Source organism: Lithobates pipiens, unplaced genomic scaffold (assembly GCF_037356315.1).
Source record: "Lithobates pipiens isolate NorthernLeopardFrog02 unplaced genomic scaffold, aLitPip1_a1.2 Scaffold_8, whole genome shotgun sequence".
Lineage (NCBI taxonomy): Eukaryota > Metazoa > Chordata > Amphibia > Anura > Ranidae > Lithobates > Lithobates pipiens.
The window spans coordinates 580,375,750-580,401,715 of record NW_027507903.1 but is presented as its reverse complement, the minus strand read 5'-3'; the positions used below and the strand labels follow the sequence as shown (position 1 = coordinate 580,401,715).

Sequence of the window (25,966 nt, the reverse complement as noted above, 5' to 3'; positions counted from 1 at the left end):
CACCCCTCCCCCTCAGCTCGTGCAGAGCTGCCGGGGGCGATACCAAGGAAGAGTCCCGTGCAAACCTCCCACCCCTCCCCCTCAGCTCGTGCAGAGCTGCCGGGGGCGATACCAAGGAAGAGTCCCGGTCCCCCCGCCCCACCCGCAAGTCCCCATCCCCAGCAAGGCTCCTGGCTGTGTGGCCGCCCCTTCCCCCTGGCACGTGCAGCGCCACCGGGGACGATAAGGTCGGGGATCTTCTCCTCCTCACCCCCGGGGAAGCGGCGCCATGTCGGCCCGTGGCCCCGCCCCCCGTCACGGGGCCGCGGCGTGCAGGCCGTCCAGGCCCCGCCGGGAAAGCTGGCTGGCTCCTCTTTGCTGGCGGCACCGAGTGATCCCCCCTCGGACTCCTGGCCCCCCGGGAAGGCCCCGCTATAGCCCCGGGAGAGTACCTTGATGGCGGCCTCGAGATCCTGCCGCGTGTTGCCGCGCCGTCCTCTCCAGCCCGTCCGCCATCGTCCTGCCATCCGTCCTCTTCTGCCAGCACCGCCGCGACCTGCCGCTGCAACCAATCGGGCCCCCAGGATGCCGCCGCCGTTCTGAGCTGCTCCAGCAACGCCGCCGCGTCCGCCATCTGCAAACTGGAAAAAACGAGGAGCAGTGAAAAAACTGCCTCCTCGCGCGTTCTCCCTTCGACTGCCCGTTCGTAGCTCCGCCCCCTTTTTATGTGGCCGCTCCCCTTCGTTCCTCCGCCCACCTGCTCTAAACCACCACCTTAGTGTGTCACTTGACACACTGTCATGCCCGGCCCTCCTCTACATTCCTCCCAGCTCCATTTCCGCTCCGGTCCTCTCTATAGTGTTGCTTTACTAAAACGAACACACTTAGAATCTGGTGCAGCTCTGTATGATAGTCAATCAGCTTCTAACTTCAGCTTGTTCAATTAAGTTTGACAAAAAAAAAACCTGGAAGCTGATTGGTTTCTGTGCAGATCTGCACGAGATTGTGTACATAAGAAGAGCACAGGCAATTAGTGGTATTGCCACAGATTTTGGAGTGAGAGAAATCATTTCATGACCATAATTCACAGTTAATAAATAATAAGTAAAGACTTTTACAATTTTGGATGCTATAGTTTTCCACCATTTCATTGACGTGCTCAGCTTTAGGAAATGTTTGCTATATTATTTACCTGACATAACCCCATTTGTTATATTTGATCAAAAATAGATTTGTGCACACTAAAAATCATTTTAGTGTATTATTTTCAGAAAATACGTTTGATAAACAGCTGCTCAAATATCGTGTGACAGAAAGAAGTTTAACTGCCGTCATTTTTAATAATTTTCTAGCAAAAAATGCACATTTTAACAGGTGTGCGAAAAAATGTAAAATTGCCCTGGACATTAAGTGGTTAAAGTAGAACCGTGGTTTGGTTAGGGAATTCAAATATTTGGAAGCTGTAAAAAAATCTTTAAAACAAGCTCTTACTGATTTCTGTAGCTGCAGACACTGTGCAGTAATTCATCCTCAAGGCTTACAACAGAAAGTGCTTACGGGGTTTTTGAAAAGCACACGGCAGACATGCAGACATGCAGACATGCAGAAAGCTCCCCATTTATACAGTCTCCTTATTTTCTTCTATAGGCACAGTGGCCATCGATCTTCAGGGGTCAAGAAGCCCAGAGAGTGTTGATGGCAACTTGCTAAGCCCACCGGCTGACTCCACTCATAAAAGAAAACACAGCATTGATCCTGTGCCTGACTTAATTGATGGTGATACCAGCACATCCTTCGACCTTTTGAGTGACCAGTCTGAGGATGAGATCAGTCAGTCAGATGAAGAGCTGGGCTTATACAATGAGTAAGCTGGTGACAATGTGTAGAGGGTAATATGGAATGTTCATAAATGCCTGAAAGTCTCATTCTCTAATTCTTCTCTTTCAGCTGGGTAAAGGGCTATCCCTCCAACACACCTTACATTGGCAGCTCACCTACTTTATGTCACTTACTCCAGCAAAAGAGTCCATACTGCTGTCTGCGACTTGATAAGGTAATATAGGCATGTACTCGGATTATGTATTTTATTTACTGTATAAGTATTTCATCCCATCTTATACATATGCTCTTTAAAAGTATGGTTGTATTCTTGCTTATTATCATGTATAAGTTAAGGATCAATATCAACTGCTCACATTCTTGCAGTTGAGGAACATCCAAAGGATGTTACCTCCAAATGGGAAGCTATGGGTTCTGATGCATATTGAAAACCAAGGACCCACTACATCTAACAAAAGGGAAAAAGCTTGTGCCATGGAAATCAGCTAAAACATATAAACTTAATTGTTACTGATGAAAAACAGCCATAAAAATTTGACGTGTTTTAGCCACCAGACCTTAATCATGGCAGGCATGATTACATGCAGGTAATGGTTTAGGTGCACCAGTTCCACTACATCTAATGACTAATAACATCAATTTACACACAAATTCTACACACAGCATAAAAAAAAAAACTTGTGTGTATGAAATCCTCTGTTACAACCATTCTCAACCAGGGTTCTGTGGAACTCTAAGGGTCCTCCAGAGATTATTAGAGGTTCCTTGAGCTGTGGCTGATTGTCCTCCTATCAACATAGTTCCAGAGCCAACACTACTTGGCAGATCTAGCAGCATGACACAATAAGCTGTCTGTAAGGGTAATGTTCTGACCACCACTGTGAAGGACTTATGCCCTGTACACATGGTCGGAACATTTTTGATCCAGGGTCAGAGCTGCCACAGTGGATCTAGTAGTGGTTTATGTACCTGCGATCACATCAAAAAATTCAGAGAACAAAAAGCATTGCTATGGGGACATGGCAGCATCAAAGGCAAAGTCATAGTTTTTTTTCATAGTGTGCCAAGAATTAGTCACGCAACAGACACCTTGTTCATTGGTAGAGGTTCATTCAGGCACTTTAAATTGGCTATAAGCTATCAATATGGCTGAGCATCAGAATAAGGTGCCTGCAAGACTTATTTAAATCTTGTAAAAGTTCAGGGACCCCCCTATCCTGAGCAAAGCATCAACACACTGTAGTTTTCAATTCCTCTTAGCCCCAGGACCTGCCCCACTGGCGCTACATCTGTTTCTTGCTTTTTAGTAGCCAGAACAATACCAGTTCTTGCCAGTGCAATGCAAGAGACACTTTTGGCTGTACCACACCCTTTTGATACATCGGCTGTAGTATTCTGAGGTATTTAAAAAATGGTTTAGCATGTTCCATCTAATATTCTCTCAGTCTAACCTGGTAGTGCTACTATAGTAACAGGCGAACAATATGGAGGCACATCACTTCATAGCACTTCTAAAGAAGCATTTCCCAACCTTTTTTTTTTCAGTCATGGCACCTTTAACAGAAAAAACAATCTTGAGGTACCCCAGTGTAAGGTTTAAAAAGCATTTATGTTACTTTTCAGTGGGAAAACTTAGCCTGGAACAATGCACACAACCCTCTTGATGAAATCAACTTCACACCAGAAGCCCTCCTTCACATCAGGGGTTCCCTCATCACATCGGCTCCTCCTTCACATTACGGGTTCCCTTATCACATTGGCTCCTCCTTCAGATCAGGGGTTCCCTCATAGCATCTGCCGTTCATTCACTTTAGAGGTTTCCTCATCACATTGGCCCTTCCTTCACAACCTCATCCCATTGACCCCCTCCTTCACGTCAGGGGTTCCCTTAACACATCGGCCCCTTCTTCACATCAGGGGTTCCCTCATCCCATTAGCCTCCTCCTTCACGTTAGAACACTCCTTCACATCAGAGGTTCCCTCATTACATCAGCACCCCCCCAAATTACATCAGAGATCCCTTCACATGAGAAGCCCCCCTCCCATTACATAAGAGGTTCCCCATTATGTTAGAGGCCCTTTCATAACATTAGAGCCCCTCCTTCACTTTAGAGTCACTGCTTTACATTAGAGGCCCACTATACATCAGAGGCCCCCCTATACATGAGAGCTCCTCATCACATCCGAGTTGCCCCTATACATCAAAGGGTCCCTGTATATCAAAGGCCCCTATACACGAGTCTCCCCTCACATTAAAGCCCCCCAATTACAAAGTCTGCCTATCACAAAGTCCCCCAGTCACAAAGCCCCCCATCTCAGATCTCCCCAACCCTCTGTTCCCCTTATCGCAAAGCGCCCCAATCACACAGTCCCCTCTTTGCATCAGAGCCCTATCTTTTAGCTCCAGCAGCATGACAGAGGGCAGGAGGTTGGAGGGGATCTTGAGGAGGAAGACTTCCATTTTCTCCTGAATACTGTGGCAGCCCTGCATGCCACCAGCCCTGGATCAGAGTCAAGCTTTGCCGTGGTGGGGGCCAGCACCATAGTAACGAATGACGCCTTGTGCTCTAACCCTAGAGAATCATTGGCCGTTATGCTGCTGATGGCCAGTCCACCTGTAAAGGAAATTTGTAAGTTCTGTAGATAATTGTATTCTATTTTATATTTATTGCACAATGCCCTCACGGTGCACACGGCACTAATAATGTTTTCAGTACGTTTGCATTCTTTTGCGTCCCTATTAGAATTAGCCTGCCTATGTTACGCCCCTTGTTACCATAAAAGTACAATTGTAATATTAATGTAATGCCTACGTAATCATGTGTATAGAAACCTTCAATTGCGTCATAATAAAGCAGAACAGTTATTTGGAAAGATCCGGAGTGTATCTTTTGTGTCTGTTCCCTACTGCAGTAGTTATTAATTTGGAACCACTAATCAATATGAGGATAGGAGTTGCCTATAAATATAAAGTCTGTAAATATCCATGTCAGCACCCAAACCATGTCAACTCATAAGGCTGATCCTGGGCAAGCTGGGTCCTGTGCTTGTGGCGCCCTGGTTTATAAACACTGTTCTAAAGTACCTTAAATATTGGAACACTGGAATAACCAATAGCATGTACTCACTCTTCACACAGTTTTATCTTATGTTACATTCAGTGAACTTTTTTTTTCTGAATAGCATTACTAGTTTAGGAACTAATTTCCCTTACCGCTTGCACTGCTCATTAATTCAAATAAATACTAAAAGTACTCTAAACTCTTATTACATATATTGTGCTCTAATACAATATTCATATATATAAGCATTCATCACTGTGTTTGTAGATGTATTAAGGTGATGTCAATGTCTTTTTTTTTTTTATGAAGAGTTGCCACCATTTCCCCTATGAAGATGCACGGGCATACGGCTTCAAGAACGCCCTGGTAATTGTATCAGCAGAGCGAGCAGGAAACGGATTATATAACTTCATTGTTCCTCTCCGAGCGTACTACAGAGCCAAGAAGGAGCTAAGCCCTATTATACTTCTCCTGGAAAACCCGTGAGAACCAGCTGGCAATTTAAAATATCATGCTGTTGTATTTAATTCTATGTAGTTACACTTGTGGCTGGAAAGGAAGGGGGCTGGAGGTAAACATAGGTGGATGAACTGCATTTTTACTGACCCCCCCCCCCCCCCCTTAAGCTGCAAAGACAGCTGGATGGGGCTTTACACATTCTGCAGCCTGCGATGCTTTGCGTCCGCGGCAAAAAATGTACTCCCTGTTTTGTTCAGCAGGCAATGCAACTGCTGAACAGGACCCATTTAAGAAAATCAGGTTTCGCCATAACCATCCTGAAACTGTGTGTAATGCATGCGGTTGTGGCACAGTGGCATGACATTTATAGGGTTAAAATAGATGGTGAGGAAGGAACATACCACCTCCTCACTGTCTGTCCAGCACCTCTGAAACACAGTCCACCGCAGATCACTTTTCAGAAGGGTGACTAGATTTGCTGCATGTTTTATTTTGATTCGTTATTTACAAAAATGTGTTTAATTAAATTGATTTAGTTTGTTTTCGGAATTCGTTTTGTTTATTTGAATTTGAATTACATGTAAATCTCAATAATGGACCACACTTACGTTATAAATAAAAAACTATTTTTTATTTTGAGTATAAATATAAAAAAAAGAGGAATAAAAAGAGCATTAATGTCTCAAAACCTGCATAGCCTTTATCTGACACCATATCACATCTAATGATAGTTCATAGGTAAATATATATGAGAACTTTACAATATAAACAAACGAGAATAGATCGTAGCCATAACACATCGGTTCCGGATGTGAACTTTCAACGTGTTTTGCCGTACAGCTTCATCAGGAGTAGTTTTGGTCAGCTGATGTGTATACAGGGGCAAATGTGTGCAGACATGGGAAAGAGTCCCCCAAGATGTAATGGTGACAAGCATCCAAAGAAGGCGAGAGCTGAAGTTAAACTCTGCAGAGCTCTTTGAGGAGAGCTCTGAGAGCTGATTAGAGGGAAGGGACACACCCCCTTCACACAACTCACAGGAAAAGAGCTGAGGCTGTCAATCACAGACTGTGTGCTGGAGGTCCCTCCCCTCACCCCTTTTTACCTCTTGGTGTCAGGAAAATTTTTCAGAAGTGCAGAAGTGATTCATGCTGATATTAGAGGACCAAAGCAGAGGGGGCTTACTGGCCATTGTCATTTCTTCCTAACAATGATAAACTCCTTAGGTTTTGAATGTCCTGGGTAAATCAAGGATAGAATAAATGACACAGACAGGCACCCTTGGGAATTTAAACTTTGCACTTTTTTCTTTTTTTTTCAAAAGGAAATTTTACTTGTTTGGCTGTACTTCTCCTGTGGATCACAGGAGTACAGTTTACTCTACACTCCTGTAACCCTGTTTTCAGCAGACAGCGGGCCGAAGCCTGCTGTTGACTGATGTCACAGAGCTGGCTGAGGCATGATTACAAAAATGAAGTCAGGATCTGCCCACCCCTCCACAGCTCCAGTGAATGAGGAGGTGATGGTGGTGGGGGGGGGGGGGGGCAGAGCAGACAGCGATGACTTGCAGTCACCAGCTCTGTGCTCAGGGAGCCCCGAGAACCTAGTGATCAGCGGTGTTTGATCATTCGGCTCTCACACCCCTTTCACACCAGGGCGTTTTGCAGGCGCTATAGCGTTAGAAATAGCGCCTGCAATCCGCCCTAAAGAAGCTGCACCATTGTGTGTAGTGTGAAAGCCCCGAGGGCTTTCACACTACAGCGGTGCGCTGGCAGGACGTCAGAAAAAAGTCCTGCCAGCAGCTTTTTTGGAGCGGTGAAGGAGTGGTGTGTTTACCGCTCCGTCACCGCTGCTCCCCATTGAAATCAATGGGGCAGCGCTGTAATGCCGCCGGCAAAACGCCGCTATTGCTGCGTATTGCCGGCGGTTTTAACCCTTTCGCGGCCGCTAGCGGGGGGTTTTACTGCCGACACAAAGGGCGGTGTGGTGTGAAAGGGGTCTCAGTCTTGGGGTAGGTGGGGAATAGATACAGCATCAAACCAATGCTGCATCCACCTAGGTAAATATGATTCTGAAAAAAAACATACTTTTCTTTTAACCTTGGCCTCATGCAGTGTCGCCAAAATCTGACATTCAGAAGAGCTCTTTTATGGCTCAATATGAGTGTAAATATGAATTTCGCGGGTTGCCAAGTATGCAAATGTATGCCTATAAAATAGGCAGGAAACAGAATCAGCACTGGCTTATCTCTGTGTAAACAATGGCAGTCAAACAAGCGTTCATACAGTTCACTGGCACGGTCTGCTTGTGCCATAGGAGGTTATTGCCCAAACAGGTCATCTCATACCTCATACACAGCGTTATTTAGTGCAACGGTAAAAGTTTCATACAGCTAAAGTAGGTCGATCAAGTAACAATTGTATAACTCTTTTTCAGACCTGATACACAGTTCCTTGAGGCCATCTGCTGGTTTCCTCAGGTCTTTTACATGGTGGGATCCATTGACAAGTAAGTATTAAAAAAATACTATATACATGATAAAAAATAGGTATAATCCATTGCGTTCAACAGATGTTAGGGTTGGAAATTCATCATAGTTCATCCTATGCTATTGGTAATAGAGCTGAGCTTTCCATCCTATCTTCTGCCATCTTGCTTTGCATTAACATTTTAGTGTAATAAGCAATTGCGTCAATCAACCAAGAATAACCTGGCACCTACTGTACCCCACTCATTTAAAAGTTAGGCCTACACAAATTAGGTCTATATGCTCTTGTATGACAACCTCCCAAATATTGGCTCATCAGATTAGCAGTGTGTTCCTGAACCTTCTCCGATCTCCCTCTGTTTCACATTCTCAGTACTAATCGAGATCTCACAAGGCTGAGTGGATAATGTCTTCAAAAACACTGATGCCATGGTATCTCCCTCTGAAAGTTTCAGCAGCAAAAGTGAAGTGTTTTGCGAGGATCTTTGATTCTCACAACCCCAGTTCTACAATGTGTAGATGAAGGGTCTAGAACAGTGGTCTCCAAACTGTGGCCTACAGGCCAGATCCTGTCCTTTGCCTTGCCTTTATCTGGCACAATTCCTCACTGTCACCAATGTTGGAGCATTATTTCTCCCACTAACACCAACGATGGGGCATTACTCCTCCCATTGATATAATCAATGGGGGCACTATTCTTCCCACTAATACCAATGATGGGGCCACTGACCACAGTGTGGCCCCCTAAAGTCCAGAAAGATTGGAGACCCCTGGTTTAGAATATATAAACAGCTAGTTTAAAATGCTTTATTATAAAAAAAAAAAATTGAAAACGGAATGCACTTACTAGGAACAGTGACTAGCCTAGCACATTGCAAGAGAATCTTCATCAAAGGCAGCTGCATGTTGGTTGTGAGAATAAAAGTTCCTCTTGGAATATGAGTCCACCTTTGATGCCAGAATTGTGGCGAGGAAATTTCCTAATGCCCAACTCCCTAGTTTTATAATCAAAAACAGCTTTTTCTGAAGCAGACCACTGACCTGAGACATTACTGTTTTAGCTCTGTGTTAATGAGGTCCAATAAGTCAAAATAACAAGTGATAAAGAATGTATAACATGCTAAATCTTCTTTAGAACTACGAACAAAAGCCCATCAGCTTTGAGGCAAAATAAATACTAATAAACATGGAGATGACAGCACTCATAGTGAAAATTACAGCTCATGGGTTGATGTTCTCATTCAACAGCAAGGATGCTTTAAAGGACACCAGTTGGAACTTACATAATATAGTAGGTAACTCTAAATGCTATAGAATGTAAGTGTCCGGGTAACTCCAAAACTATGGGTGCTTTGAAATACTAATACTAACTAAGCTGCTACCACTGTTGCCAACCTACCAGACTAAAATTTACTGGCGCAGCCAAGTTTTTACTGGCATTTCCAAAAGTTTAAAAATTACAGTTTTAAGTAGAAAATATAGTATTTAGGCTACAAATATGCAACTATCAGTATGATTTAGGGTACATATTAATGCAAAAAACATATTTCTTATTTTATTTTTGATATAGTAAGTAGCTCAGGGACAGGCCTCAGGAGCAGTGGTGGCTAGTGGTCGGGGGGGGGGGGGGGGGCGGCACCAGACAGACCTGATCACACTAGCCCCCCCCCGTTGCTTGGGCCTGCCACCGCACACCATTGACAAGAGCGACCACCCCCCAGCTCGCCCTCTTGCCCGACAGGCCCCCTTCAGCCCCGCACTCACTCCGTGCTGGTCACGGCGTCAGCTTCCCCCCTTCTTCTCCTCCCCGTTCCGGCAGTCGCTTCTCCTCCCGGCTAATTAGGTCTTTGGACTCCAGGCCAATGGGGTCTCCTGAATGGTCAGGAGGAGAAACAGGAAGACATTAGCAAGTATTGATTCGCTAATGCCACACAACAGGGTGGGCTCAGGACGCAGTGCTTTGCGCCCTAAGCTCACCTTTTTTTTAAGCCAATTAGAGCCTCTGGGTCTAATCATGTGCTTCTAAAAATGTTTTTTTTTAAAACCCTCGAAATCCAACATCTGACACCCTGCGTGGCGATTAGGTGCGGGACACATAGATTAGGGGGGTGGAGTTCATGCACCCCTAATGAGCGCCCGCCACTGCTCAAGAGGGCAAGAAATTAGAATGGGCGGCACACACACATAAAACTGACTCTCAAAGGGATGCTGACAACAGGGTGTAGCAGCACAGATGATGATGACACCTCACCAACATTGCACGTCCTCTCCTGAGTCACGTCTGGCTTCACGCCAGGTGGTCACTTCAGTCCACTACAGTCCAAACAACACTGACAGTCCTGCTCCCGGCTTGCTTTGCTCTGGTCCCACAGACCCACACACGAGGCTCTGGCCACTCTGCTCAGCTCTCTTTCACCATGACATCACACGACAGGCTTGGGCACTGCCTCCGCCAGACCTACCGCCCGCCAGCGTCGCACGAATACACTGTAGCAGGCACTTGAGTATCACAGTCATATTTTTTATGCCTAACCTTTTCCTGTTACTGACATTTAGGAGAAGGAGAAAAATGCCAGTTTTTTTACTGGCTGCCAGTAAAAATACTGACGGTTGGCAACACTGCCCACTATGGTTGTGGGCTCTGCATCTCACTTTTGGCACACTGGTGTGATGGTGGACCTCACTGACCAACAGTGAAGCACTGGCCAGTGCTTATGTCCATAATAGCTTGGTCAGTACTTGTATAACCATGTACCCTAAAGATTATAGGAACTTGGTGTGCTTTAGAAGGAAGCACAGAGGGAGAGGAGAGGGTGACATGAAACCACTGTCTTATTTACTATTTGGTTCCCACAGGTACACTTTAAGAACATGGTTGGTAGGGCACTCATTTAAGCATATGCTTCTCAAACATGGCATGCATCTAAAAGTCCTTCCTCTTTACGGAGAAGCTTCATTGCACACATTTCCCAAAGAGCCCTGAATGAATTTTCCCACTGCAGTTTAAACTCTTGCTAGTTAACAGCAAACATGTATTCGTGACACAAATGGGATTAAATGATAAAGTTGAATGTAAGGCTAAAAAAAGCCAAAATAAAAACCCCTGGCCAAAATTAAAACCCCCGGTGTACCTTTTTACATCCAATTCCTGGAGGAGTGCTGCTAAAACCTCCCTGAAACATGGAGAACGGCTGTGTGTACCCACTCCTACCTTCCACATTCCTTCCACAATATTTATTGCCTCCACCGATGGTCAGATTAGAGCATTTCCATGTGGATGCACTGGACAGGCTATTAGTAATGCAGTTCTCTATGGGGGCAAGCTGTGGTACCTTATGATGCTTTTATTTAGCATTATTCTTACTTTTGATTCCACGCAGGCAAAACAGGTAAATTTTCTCATCTACACTCCAAAGTTTTTGCACTTTTGCGTTATTTGAAAACAGCATGGCATAAACTGGAATATTTCTTTAAGCCTACAATGCTACCTAGTTATGTCTCTAACACTTATACATTATGGCTTGGGCACGAAATACATATGGAGAAAAACCTGTTACATTTTGTAAGATCAAGAACAATGTCCTCTTCCCATATTATGACACATGTCAGAGTGTTTGATAGCTCACAGCATGGATTACTCATCAAGACCTTTCTGAGAAGCATTTGTCTTCATTTACAGTTTCAATCTTCTGAAAAGTTTGCAGAATATATATATATATATATATATATATATATATATATATATATATATATATATATATATATAAATACAATTTGAGGCTGTCAATTATTTCAAACTTTTAAAAGTAAAAATCCTATCTATGAGCATACAGCACACTGTATTACTGAGAAAACCCTCCTCGACTGTAATCCACTGTCCAATGGCAGTGCCTCAATGGATAATAAGGTTTGTTTATTCATTGGGCAGTGGATGGCAGTTGGTGATGCATGACCTAAAGCCTTGTACACGCTATCGGAAAAAGAACCCCGACAGCTCCAGTCAGATGCAATGTTAGTACAGCGATCTCCCCCAATGAGCTGTTATGTTCTGACAGTTGGATGCCCCTCCAGAACACTCCGGCCATTGGTTGAGAGTGCTGGTCAGGAGCCGGTCGGCCGGTGGTTTTCCAGCATGCATGTCTGACAGAATCCAGGCGAACAGCCGGCTTCTGTTGGACCGGTTGCCATATACATGAGTTGAATGCGGGCTATCTTTTGTTGAACCAGCTGTCGTCACCCAACATTCAGAGCCACTGTACTAACTATGTGAAGCTAGTCCAGCGATTTACTCCGCTGCTGCACTGACTGCCCCCCCCCCCCCGTCAGAACAATCTGATCGCACTCTCTGCCATTGGCTGAGAGCGCTGATTAGGAGGCGGTCGGCTGCTGGTTTTCAAGCATGCTCATGTGACAGACCTATATACACATGGTTCGAATGTTGGTGTTTTTTTTAACCGGCTGATGTCTCTTGGCATTTGGCCCATGAACACTGTAGCACAGCTGAATTGCAGAACAGAGACTGTAGACATGATACACCAGATGTTTAGAGACTGTATGCATGACACAGGAAATAGTCAGAAACTGTAGATATGATGCAGGAGATGGTCAGAAACTGCAGACCTGATACAGGAGAAGGTTAGAGACTCTACATATGAAGCAGGAAAGTCAGAGACGGCAGTCTTGATCCAGGAGTTTTTTTGAGACTGCATACATTATAGAGTCTATATCCAGAGACTGCAGACATGATACAGGAGGTGGTCCGAGACTGCAGACATGATACAGGAGGTGGTCAGAGACTGTACATGTAATACAGGAGATGACCATATTTTGCATACATGATACAGGAGATCATCAGAGACTACAGACATGATACAGAAGATAGTCAGAGACTGCTTACATGCAATAGGGGATCGCCAGAGGCAGGTAGCAGGCTGCAGGAAATTATTACAGATTGCTAACATGCTGTAAGAGTGGTTTGAGACTACAGACTTGAGAAGACAGTGAGAGATTATACCATGAAACTGCCTGTGAGAAATTATATCATGAAATTACAAGGCAATGCCCCCACATTTATGCACTCTATGGGTCCCTAAAAAAATTACTATTACTGTTTTTAAATTACTATTTACAGTGGAACCTCAGATTGCGAGTAATGTGGTTAACGAGAGTTTCGCAATATGAGCTATTATTTAAAAAAAAGCCTGACTCGGTTTGATTCAAGCCTCTGTTGTGTGCAGTACCGTATCTGGCTAGAAGTGCAGGGGCGCCGGTGACACTCGGAGCAGTTCAGAGCCGCTCATAAATACTAGGAAACACTCAAAAATACTCCCTTTCAGAGTGTTTCCGAGCCTTTCCGAGGGTTTCCGAGGCATCCGAGCGGTCTCTGAGTTTTTCCGCATCTCTTCAGCGCCCCCCCCCCACCTCTGGCCACACGTGGTATTGCATGCAATAGAAGTCAATGTGGAACTAATTATCTTCGTTTCCATTGACTTCTATGGGAAAACTCGCTTTGATATGGGAGTGCTTTGGATTACAAGCATTCTCCTGGAATGGATTATGCTCGTAATCCAAGGTCCCGCTGTTTATACTTTTTATTAGTATTTGATATATCTCTCAGCAAGAACTATTATACCAGGCCAGTGGGAAAAAAGAGAAAGGTGAATGGACAACAGAGAAAACATAAGAAAGGTGAAAAAAATGAAATCAAACCTTTTAAATAGCGGGTCTCCTTAACAAATATTCTTCCTACAATGATAGAGCCTGAGGTCTGAACAATAAGTAACACAAGGCTCTATTCCCTGGGCCCCAGGTTGAGTATCACACAATATGTCTCTGCAGATTCTCATTTATCTAGGCTAGTAGCGCATTCATTCTGTATACTAAAGATGTTTTTCAGCTTATCCAGGTCACATCTTCAATTCTTGGAACGAAATAGCATTCTGGATCTGCGAGACATCTTCAACATCACAGAACAAGTCTAATTGAATGAGACTAACTGCTAGCTATCATTTAATACCTTCTTAGTAGTAAAAGGTTCCTATACTATGCACCCAATCTTGACACTGCAGATACCAAATCCTTACAGCATTGGCACACTGACAACAAAAACAAATTGAAATAAATCATTACAACTGTTCTGTAATTAAAATTTGTGACGTGTACAGTGACTTTACATATTAGCATGATCAATGAAGAGTTCCATCTATTTTGATTGTATCAGGATTTCATTTTATTTTTGCAGATTTGTATACCTTTAAATAAAAAAAATGTGCTACAGGGGGTCAGTTATATATATTTTTGTATGTTCTCTGACCACTAATGGTATCATTTTCTCTGCAGTCTAGATGACATGCTACGGTGTGGTGTGAGCTACGCTGCACACATGGTGGTGGTCGGGGAAGAGAGCTCAATGATCGCAGAGGAGGATTATATGGCTGATGCACGGACCATCGTCAATGTACAGACCCTCTTCAGGTATAAAAACCTAATTTATACTCAGACAGGAAACCTGAACAGATAGGACAAGTATGGTTGCACCATTCAATTTACGCATATACAGTGGATATAAAAAGTCTACACACCCCTGTTAAAATATCAGGTTTCTGTGATGTAAAAAAATGAGGCGAAGATAAATCATTTCAGAATTTTTTCCACCTTTAATGTGACCTATAAACTGTACAACTCAGTTAAACAACATATATAAACTGTGTTTAAGGATTGCGCCCCCTATTGCTTTTATGTATAACACAAAACCACTCCTTAACTCACTTTCCCATCAGCAATTCCTTTTATTATTGTACGCTCACAAAAAAGGTATATGGAACTAACATAGTGTAAAACCGTTTCAACTTTAATTACAAAACTTAAAAAAACATCTTGCACTCACATCTCAATGTGTCTTCTAGCCAACACTAAGCTTATCCAGCCATATGTAAATGGTGTAGAATCGGGCAAGCCAATGATGTTCCACAGGTGGTTCTTTCCTCCCTCTCCTCAACCAACCTGTCTCTGGCTCCTCTATTGCACCTCTGTTCGTTCCCACAGCCTCTATGCGTTTCGCAGCAACCTCTGCATCGTCAGGATGTGAGTGCAGTATGTTTTTTTAAGTTTTGTAATTAAAGATTAAAACAAAAAAGTGTGGAGCTTAGGTGGCAACAAACCACATGAACCAGTAAGGCACTAATTCAAGCAAAGAAAATTACATACACTTAAAAAAAAAAAAGAAATTATGTGTAAATTCCGTTGTATATTAAGAGATCTTACTCCCAGGTGGAAGAGTGCATGAACCTCATGCACACAAAAGGTTAAGGTAAATAAAATTAATTTAACATATACAGTCCATCAAGTGAACGTCTAACAGTCCTTGAAATGTGTAATATCAATCACAATTCCAAACTTGGTGACGTGAAAAAAGGTGAAATTCAACTTCTGATGTGTAGAATAATACCACCACCACCGTGATAAAGAAGGGGAGAGGAGGCTTACCAAATGATGTGGACTCAGAGGAAGGCTTACGCCTCTCGAGTCATATGGGCCTGTAGGTTAGCAAACCAGATAATCATACATCTAGTATGTAATCTCCCGCAAGTCTTCAGGTCATGGAATCATCCGTAGCGATCCTCCTATAGTGCTCATCCCACGAAAATAGGGGGCTCAGGTATCAAAGACCATGGAAGTAGAAAAGAGGACGACTGTTTAGTTGAAACGCGTCGGGTGGACCCCCTTACAGACATCGCTACTTTCTGGCTGTTATTACGATTGAACCAAATGTGAGTGTAATTTTATTATTATTTTTTAATAAATTGGATGTTAAAACGGTACCACGCTATGCTAGTTTTCTACTTCCATGGTCTTTGATGGTGGTGGTATTATTCTACACATCAGAAGTTGAATTTCACCTTTTTTCACGTCACCTCAAGTTTGGAATTGTGATTGATATTACACATTTCAAGGACTGTTAGACGTTCACTTGATGGACTGTATATGTTAAATTAATTTTATTTACCTTAACCTTTGGTGTGCATGAGGTTCATGCACTCTTCCACCTGGGAGTAAGATCTCTTAATATACAACGGAATTTACACATAATTTCTTTTTTTTTTTGAAGTGTATGTAATTTTCTTTGCTTGAATTAGTGCCTTACTGGTTCATGTGGTTTGTTGCCACCTAAGCGCCACACTTTTTTGTTTTAATTTTTGTATGTTACTGTGTAGTCTTCAGTAGTGTTGGCAGCTGGGTAGAACACATCTTTTCACAGCGCAGTATTTTTTTACACTTTGTAATTAAAGATGAAACGGTTTTACACTATGTTGGTTCCATATACCTTTTTTATGAGCATACAATAATCGAGGAATTGCTGACGGGGAAGTGAGTTAAGGAGTGGTTATCCATTGAATGAACCGAAGGCGTATTGTGACGTTAAAGTGTGGTGAGTGGCCGTTTTATAAGGTGGTGGCAGGAATAGTTTTGGTCAGTGGAAAATAAGGCACATGGACACAGAAGGACTTGTGTTTTGATATAACAATATATCACAATTTGGAGATAGGACTGAACCCACATAAGTGGGGGGGGGGGGGCCCTGGCACATAAATAAGGACCATTGCATTTGAGGACAATTGTGGCATCTTTGATTAACTTATTGTTTTTTTATTTATTTTATCATTATGTTTTTTATTTTTTATTTTTTATTTTTTATTTGGGATTTTGTTGAGCACTTGGAGTGGTCCTCGGCCAGGAGGATCACACCCATAATAATATATGTTGTGAGTCACTGGAATGATTGGTAATAATTAATAACTCTTTGGGATATAATTATATTACATGTATTATAGAAGTTTTGTGTTGTGCATAAAAGCAAAAGGGGGCGCAATCCTCAAACACAGTTTATACATATTTTCCCTCAGGTGAGGGGGCACTTGGGATTGCAGCGCACCCAATACACAAAAAAAAGGTAGTTTTTTGAGCACCGGTATTTAGATTTATTTCAGTTAAACAACAATCTGAAATCTTTTAGGTGGAGGGACGTAAAAATAAAAAGCGAAAATAATAGTTTATTAAACCCTTCCCTATTGTATATTTTAAATTAAAGTATGTTTTTGTAATAAAAACAAACATCCATACTCACCTCTATGCTGTATCTATCCCACATATTTTAAATACGAATTAGGAGAGCAGCCTGGGTGGAAAACATGGCTCCAGCCAAAGAAACAATGGAGTGAGTAAGCATGGCACCCAAAGAGGGGAAGTGTGTTATTCAAAGAATTATCAGGTGAAAGTAAAAGGAATAAGCCTGAAAAAAATAATGCAACCACCATATCTAAGGATTAATGAGCTGCAATATATTACATTTTTGTTTTCGGGTTTAGATACATACACCTTCATTTCCATACCTTCATAGGTTTAATTTTATGCACACTCGTATGGTTCTAAAATACACTACAACCTTTACAGCTAAAAAATAAATAGGTAAATAAGGACAGTATCAATAGTCCATCCATTCTACAGGTAATTAACGTAATAGGGAATATGCTGTATTAGTAATATTTCCTCTCTCTGTACAATAAATTCAGTATACGGTTTTTATTTCTTTTTTCAGGCTTTTTCCAGGATTAAACATCATTACAGAATTGACACATCCAGCAAATATGAGGTTCATGCAGTTCAAGGCCAAAGATAAATACTCAGTGGTGCTGTCTAAGCTGGAGAAGGTACATGCTTTGACTCTCTCTTTCCTCATCTCTGACTGTCTCTTTGATGTCTGTCTCCTTCCTGTGTCTTCTGCTCCTCTTCCTAATCACTCCCTCAAAGCTCTATCCTCTCGCAGAGGGAGCGTGAGCGAGGATCTAATCTGGTCTTCATGTTCAGACTGCCGTTTGCTGCTGGAAAGGTCTTCAGCGTCAGCATGCTGGATACGCTTCTATACCAGGTACCCTGATTATCCCTGACTTTTCCTGTTACTCCATAGATACTCATCTTACAATTACATGAATTGCTCCACATAACATATCTCTTTGTCTATTACTACTTTGTATCAAACTTTCTGTAACACATGGCTGTCAAAAAATTACAGGGTTCCTTGTAGCCTAAAATTTTAGAGCCCCTTAGATTTCAGATAAGCTGTTTGGGCTCATTCTTATGTGCATGACACCTTGCCACCCCTCGGAAAAGTGATCCTTGGTGGATGAGGAGGCATTATGACAGCGATGAGAATGCATTATGTTGCCTCCTCACTGTCTGTTTTAAACCCGAAAAAAAGGCTGAACCACCATGCCGCAACCATGTTTGTTGCACGCAGTTGCAGGGTAAATGTGGCAAAGCCCCATGGAATTAAATGGGTTGTGCTTGGTGGTGGTACTTCTCATTGAATGCAACATCAGGTTTAATTTTTGATACATACATAGCATGTCTACAGCTCTGAGTAGCTATATGCCCTTCTTTATGTGGGCATTGCGGAGGGAAGGTAAATCCAAGGCTTAAACCACCTGCTTTTATTGGCCCCTGGCCACCTGTGTAATCGAGCCCTTAGGGAGCTGCAACATCTTCCTGGTTGGGCACCAAAACTCTCCCCTCTGTGTGCAGAAAGTCCAGAGACAATTTAAGACAAAATGGAGCCTTATGCACAACAGAAACTTTGGTTTCCTCCATCTGTTTGATGGACATTGACATGGTTTGCACTAGGCACAGAAAATCTGCCCCGTTTATCTTGTCTTTATGTTATGGCCTCTCCCTATGAGACATCAACTACCTACAAGTCCTCCCTTCTAAAAATGATGGGTAGGTGCACAGTTTTGACTACCCTCTAGGTTTACTGCAGGAACACTCCTGCTAGGATTCCTGGATATCCTAGGCTGCTTTGTGGATGATCCAGCTCTGAGATAGCGCCAACAGTTTGTTTACTGCTTTACAATATAAAGGGGGCAGTACAGTTACAATATAATTGAATACTGGAGGGTTAGGAAGGCTGTGCTTATGAGCACTTACAATCTAATACAGTGGTTCCCAAACTGTGGCCCTTTTCTTGCGTTTATCTGGCCATTGGGGCATATTTCTCCCATTGATATGGGACACTATTCTGCCAACTGACATCAACAATGAGGCACTATTTCTCCCACTGACACCAAGAATGGGGCACTATTCCTCTCAGTGATACCAACAATAGGGCACTATTCCTCCCCCTAATACCAAATGTGACGATGTTTACTCTGATGCCAGAAAAATATCCAGTCCCATGGGCCACAGTCTGGCCTCCTTAAAGTCTCAAGGACAATAAACTGGTCCTTTGTTTAGAAAGTATGGAGACCTCTGAACTAATAGACTTCCCTCTTGTTTGGAGAAAGTCTGCAACTCCCAAGATTAAAGCCAGCCATACATGGATCGAAATTTGGTCAGTTCTCCACAACTGGCCTGTCAGGTTTCTCCTGATCAATCCGTGCCACCGGCTATAGCTGACAGCACTGATCATTGTATTCTGATGGTGGGGAAGGCTCCCTGCTTTCAGAACACATTAGCACTGTGGGAGAATTCCCTCATCTACATCAAATATGTGGTTGGAGAAATCTCATCATTTTTTTTTCTTTCAACTTGCTGGTTGAAAGAAAAAATATGATGAATGTATGGGGTACCTATATTTTTTGGGGGGAAAATCATGATTTTGCATTCTTTTTTTCTCTGAATAGTGCTGGCAAGAAGTCTCATATTACTAGCAACAGAAAATTACAGAATGTTCCATCCATCTTCCATATGTAAACTACCTCCTCTTGTGTGAATAAAGATCAATGTGCTATATCCCAATGTGCAGTATCCCTTAGTTTTCTCCACCCCCATTAACATGACACATCTCCCTGTCCCCTTCCCCATTGCTTCCACATACAGTATCTACACTTATATTACCATCACATATCCCCTCCCCCATTACCACCACATATATTCACCCTCAATACCACATAGATTTCCTCCCCAATTACCACCACATATTTCAACTCCTGTTACCACCACATATCTCCACTCATAATACTACCACATATTTCCACTCGTAATACCACCACATATCGTCTCCCCCATTACTACCACATACCTCTAACCCTATTACCATCACATATCTCTATTCCCATTACCATCACATATCTCCACTTCCATTACCGGCACAGATCCCCACCCTCCTTACCACCACATATCACCTTTCCATTGCTAACACATATCTCTAATCCCATTACCATGACATATCTCCACTCTCATTACCATGTTATTTCTCCACTTGTGCAGAACCCTTGCCATTCCAATTCATACTAACACCAGCTATGCAGAACACACGGCATGTCCACTCTCATTACCATTTCATATCTATACTCCCATTCCTATCACATATCTCCACTCTCATTGCCATTTCATATCTCTACTCCCATTCCTATCACATATCTCCACTCTCATTGCCATTTCATATCTCTACTCCCATTCCTATCACATATCTCCACTCTCATTACCATTTCATATCTCTACTCCCATTCCTATCACATATCTCCACTCTCATTACCATTTCATATCTCTACTCCCATTCCTATCACATATCTCCACTCTCATTACCATTTCATATCTCTACTCCAATTCCTATCACATATCTCCACTCTCATTACCATTTCATATCTCTACTCCCATTCCTATCACATATCTGCACTCTCATTACCTTTAGATATCTCCACTCCCATTTCTTTCTCATTACCACCACATATATCATCACTCATTACTACCATATATCTCCACCACCATTGCCATCTTATTTCTAGCATATTGTTATGTATGTCCTCCCTGCAGCATGAATCTAGAGGCAAGTAAGTGTGTATGTCTTATGGTGCACAAACAATGGATTGCCTACTTTGCTGTCTTCTCTCAGGACCCTGCTATACCCCCAATGGTAGCTATGATACAGTAAGGTTGATTTAATAAAGACAAATAGGTTGTTCACTTTTCAAGGTAAATTTATCTTAGCTTAAGTTGAGGTGAAGCTTTGTTGACTTCCAACATCCAACCAGATGCAAGCAAAAGTGAAGATTCTTTTTTACTCTCCTTAATCGTGATTGGGCATTTTTTGTGAAATTTCATCACATTCATTAAGCTCAGGTAAAATTAATTTGTAAAAGTCAGAGCCTATTTGCTTTTAGTAAATCAACCCAATTGTCTCCCTATTTCTTCCCTGTAACCCTGTGAATTTTCCTGTAGTTTCCTCCTATAACCCTGCTCTCATTCCCTCTCTCCCCTGTATGGCACAGTCCTTTGTTAAGGATTACATGATCTCCATCACCCGTCTGTTACTGGGTCTGGATTCCATGCCGGGTTCTGGATTCCTGTGCGCTGTAAGTTTATTTTCTGATCTGCTCCAATCTTCTAATGTTATAACAGTTATACATCTGCTCGGGGCTTTTTTTCAGCGGGAACGCGTGGGAGCGCAGTTCCGGCCCCTCCAGCACTGAATGTATGCACTGGCAAGGGGTGCTGGAAGGTCTATTGTTGCTGGCTGCTGGGGTATCTATTGTCACTGGTGGGGATCTGTTGCTGGGTACATCTACTGTTGCTGGTGGGGGGGGGGGGGTCTTATCTTGCTGGGGGGTCAATTGTTGCTAGGTGGGATCTACTGTTGAGGGAGAGGTCTATTGTTGTTGACTGCTGGAGGGTCTGTTGTTGCTGGGGTGATACTTTATTGTGGGGGGTCCATTGTTGCTTGGGGAAGTAATTTATTTTGTGGGGAATCCGTTGTTGCTGGGGGGGGGGTCCTTTGTTTCTGGGGTGGAGTCTATTGTTGCTGGGGTGGTACTTTGTTGTGGGGGGTCCATTGTTGCTGGGGGAAAGTCATTTATTATGTGGGGAATCCGTTGTTGCTGAGGGGGGGGGTCCTTTGTTTCTGGGGTGGGGTCTATTGTTGCTCATTGCAAAGAATCTGTTTTACTATCTTTCTTGTTTTCATCATTAACACATTTCATAGAAATTACTGAGTAGCACAAAATACTTGGTTCTGTATTACTTTGTGCCAGGCAGTGGCTAAATATTGCAAGATGGTTTCTTGTGAACCATAATCTTTTAATTTCCCCAACACACATAGACCCAGGTATGCTTTCTTTACAAACAAGGATTACTTTTGCTTTCAGCCTATATAATCTCAAATTAAAGCCAGGATAAGTAAGATTAACAGTAATGCGCTTAAGGAAAATACAAAGAAACATCATAAATAAGTAAAGTATATTGTACTTTATCTGAGCCTTCCTTAATAATTTTGGATGTAAAAGGCAACTTACAGTAATTTGGGAACTCCTGGGGTGTGCTGGAGGTATGGAATAAAAATAGAAGATAAATTCTTGCACCATACAGTAATAGGTGTTGGGTAGGTCTTTGTTTTTATATGTTATTTTATTAAGTTTTTAAAAAAAATTATGTAATCCTAATATTTTGTAATGTTATTGTGGTCCTCTAAAGGCAAACTATGAGGTTTTTACAGGCTTATAGATATACACTATATTACCAAAAGTATTGGGACGCCTGCCTTTACGTTCCCATGAATTTCAATGGCATCTCAGTCTTAGTCTGTAAGGTTCAATATTGAGGTGGCCCACCCTTTGCAGCTATAAAAGCTTCAACTCTTCTGGGAAGGCTGTCCACAAGGTTTTAGGAGTGTTGTCAATGGAAATGTTTGATTAGAAGTGCATTTGTGAAGTCAGGCACTGATGAGAAAGCTTGGCTCGCTGGCTAAAAATCACTAATCACTAGTAAAAAATAAATGAATGAAAATGCCATAAATCTATCCCATAGTTTGTAGACCCAATAAGTTTTGCGCAAACCAATCAATATACACTTATTGGGATTTTTCTTAACAAAAATATGTATCAGAATACATATTGGCTTAAACTGATGAAGAAATTCGATTAAAAAAAAAAAATTATTGGACATATTTAATAGCAGAAAATAAATATTGTTTTTTTTTTTTTTTATTGACTTTTTTGTTTATAGCGCAAAAAGTAAAAACCGCAGAGGTGATCAAATACCACCAAAAGAAAGCTCTAATTGTAGGGGGAAAAGGATACACATTTTATTTGGTTACAGAGTCTCAGGACCATGCAATTGTCAGCTAAAGTAATGCAGTGCTGTTTTTCACAAAAAATGGCTTGCTCATTAAGGGGGTAAAAGCTTCCGGGGCTGAAGTAGATAAGTAAAAGTGTCTCTCATATGAATCAAAATCTTGCAAGGGAGAGTACACCACGTGCCAGCGGATGTGCTCTCACCTTGTAAGGTGGACCCCTATAATCACAGGAGGTCAATACAGCATGTACAGTAAAGCACTTGCAGTATATCACACCTCTCCCCGTGAGAAGTCTGTCAGAAGCTTACATCTGTATAAAAAGCTCCTAAAGCAATAGAATACGACCTCATAGTGTTCTACATTTTCAATTTTTTATTTTGCAAGAAAATTTTGCACTAAAACACTCACATTGAATAGGAAATCAGTCAGCTTATCATACAGATCTGACAAATGCCAGTTTCCTCATATGAACAGTGCGGACTCCGCCCAGCACGATGACGTCAGTGGACACTCCCATCTATGATAAGATTGGAGTATCTCCTGAATTCATTCACTTAAAACTACAGAAGGGGACTAGACCAGTCATCCTGCACACATGAAGGGAGAACAGCCATACAGATACTGCATGGATCTGAAAAAATATTTAAAGGTCACCAAGTTTAAAGGAAGAATACACATGGCTCTTGTATTTAGAATTTGTTTAGCTTCAGTTTCAGATTTAATGTTTTAAAAAAAATCCTTGTGTGTATAGTTTGAAAATCTACATTGGGCAACCATTTTTTCTCATCATATACTCATGCTCTGCTTCCTGCTTACTCTTACTGCATAGCAACTGTGTGCCCCTGCTCCTCTCTTTCTGTGCCAGTCAATCACTGTAACTGACATACAGTGCCTTGCAAAAGTATTCACCCCTCTTTGGCTTTTTTACCTATTTCGTTACATTACAGCCTTTGGTTCAATGTTTTTTTTTTAATCTGAATTATATGTGATGGATCAGAACATAATAGTCTAAGTTGGTGAAGTAAAATTAGAAAAATATATACATAAAACTATTTTTCAGAAATAGAAAACGGATAATTGGCATGTGCGCATGTTATGAAGCCCATAAAAAGCTTTGGTGCAACCAATTACCCTTAGAAGTCACATAATTAGTGAAATGATGCCCACCTGTGTGCAATCTAATGCCCTGTACACACGGTCGGACATTCCGAACACAAAATCCATCGGATTTTTTCAGACGGATTTTGGCCAAAACTTGTGATGTATACACACAGTCGGACAAAGTTGTCGGAAAATCCAATCGTTCGGAATGAGGTGATGTTTGTTGCGTACGACGGGAATACGTAGAGGCTAGTAGCCAATAGCTTTGGTCTCGTAATTTAATATGAGCATGCGTGGCACTTTGTCCGTCGGAATTCTCTACAAACCATCGGAAAAAGTCAGATCGGATTTTGTTGTCGGAAAATTTTAGATTCAGCTCTCAAACTTTTTCCGTCGGGATTTCTGACAGAAAAAGTCTGATAGAGCCCACACACGATCGGCTTTTCCGACAGCATAATCCATCTATTTCCGACCGTGTGTACAGGGCATACATGTCACATGATCTGTCATTACATATACACACCTTTTTGGAAGGCCCCATAGCCTGCAACACCTAAGCAAGAGGCACCACTAACCGAACACGGCCATGAAGATGAAGGAACTCTCCAAACAAGTAAGGGACAATGTTGTTGAGAAGTACAAGTCAGGGTTAGGTTATAAAAAAAAATATCCAAATCTTTGATGATCCCTAGGAGCACCATCAAATCTATCATAACCAAATGGAAAGAACATGGCACAACAGCAAAACTGCCAAGAGACGGCCGCACGCCAAAACTCATAGATAGGGAAAGGAGGGCATTAATCAGAGAGGCAGTACAGAGACCTAAGTTAACCCCGGAGGAGCTGCAGAGTTCCACAGCAGAGACTGGAGTATCTGTACATAGGACGACAATAAGTCGTACGCTCCATAGAGTTGGGCTTTATGACAGATTGGCCAGAAGAAAGCCATCACTTTCAGCAAAAAAAAACAAAATGGCATGTTTTGAGTTTGCGAAAAGGCATGTGGGAGACTCCCAAAATGTATAGAGGAAGGTGCTCTGGTCTGATGAGAATAAAATTTAACTTTTTGTCCATCAAAGAAAATGCCATGTCTGGCGCAAACCCAACACATCACCCAAAGAACACCATCCCCACAGTGGTGGCGGCATCATGCTGTGGGGATGTTTTTCAGCAGTCAAGACTGGAAACTGGTCAGAGTTGAGGGAAAAATGGATGGTGCTAAATACAGGGATATTCTTGGGCAAAATCTATACCACTCTGTGCGTGATTTGAGGCTAGGAAGGAGGTTCACCTTCCAGCAGGACAATGACCCCAAACACACTGCTAAAGCAATACTTGAGTGGTGTAAGGGGAAACATGTGAATGTGTTGGAAGGGCCTAGTCAGACCTCAATCCAATAGAAAATCTGTGGTCAGACTTAAAGATTGCTGTTCACAAGCGCAAACCATCCAACTTGAAGGAGCTGGAGCAGTTTCGCAAGGAGGAATGGGCAAAAATCCCAGTGGTAAGATGTAACAAGCTCATAGAGACTTCTCCAAAGCGACTTAGAGCTGTGATAGCCGCAAAAGGTGGCTCCACAAAGTATTGACTTTAGGGGGGGGGGGGGGGTGAATAGTTTTGCACATTGACTTTTTCTATTATTTTGTCCTATTTGTTGTTTGCTTCACAAGAAGAAAAAAAAAAATCTTCAAAGTTGTGGGCATGTTCTGTAAAGTAATTGATGCAAATCCTCAAACAATCCATGTTAATTCCAGGTTGTGAGGCAACAAAACACAAATTATGCCGGGGGGATGAATACTTTTGCAAGGCACTGTAGATAAAAACAACATAAAGGTGGGCAAAGGTAGCATAACCATGATTGATTTAACAATCGCAAACAAGTGATCTATTATCGAATGATGCAACATATACAGTAATGTTTTGCATTTTGCAATCAACTAAAAATATTAATCAGAAACATATGACCTATCAGTTATA

At 42.2% G+C, this 25,966-nt stretch overlaps 1 protein-coding gene across 2 annotated transcripts in view; it reads left to right on the top strand.

The window, feature by feature from the left end:
- LOC143961100 (potassium channel subfamily T member 2-like) overlaps window positions 1-25,966 on the top strand; it is a 439,371-nt gene that overhangs the window by 389,351 nt on the left and 24,054 nt on the right. For both annotated transcript variants that reach the window (XM_077470267.1, XM_077470268.1), the window contains exons 19-26: window positions 1,627-1,843; window positions 1,927-2,032; window positions 5,190-5,362; window positions 7,776-7,847; window positions 14,167-14,301; window positions 17,423-17,534; window positions 17,651-17,752; window positions 21,090-21,173. In XM_077470267.1, coding sequence (XP_077326393.1) covers window positions 1,627-1,843; window positions 1,927-2,032; window positions 5,190-5,362; window positions 7,776-7,847; window positions 14,167-14,301; window positions 17,423-17,534; window positions 17,651-17,752; window positions 21,090-21,173 — 1,001 coding nt within the window. The remainder of the gene's footprint in view (window positions 1-1,626; window positions 1,844-1,926; window positions 2,033-5,189; window positions 5,363-7,775; window positions 7,848-14,166; window positions 14,302-17,422; window positions 17,535-17,650; window positions 17,753-21,089; window positions 21,174-25,966) is intronic.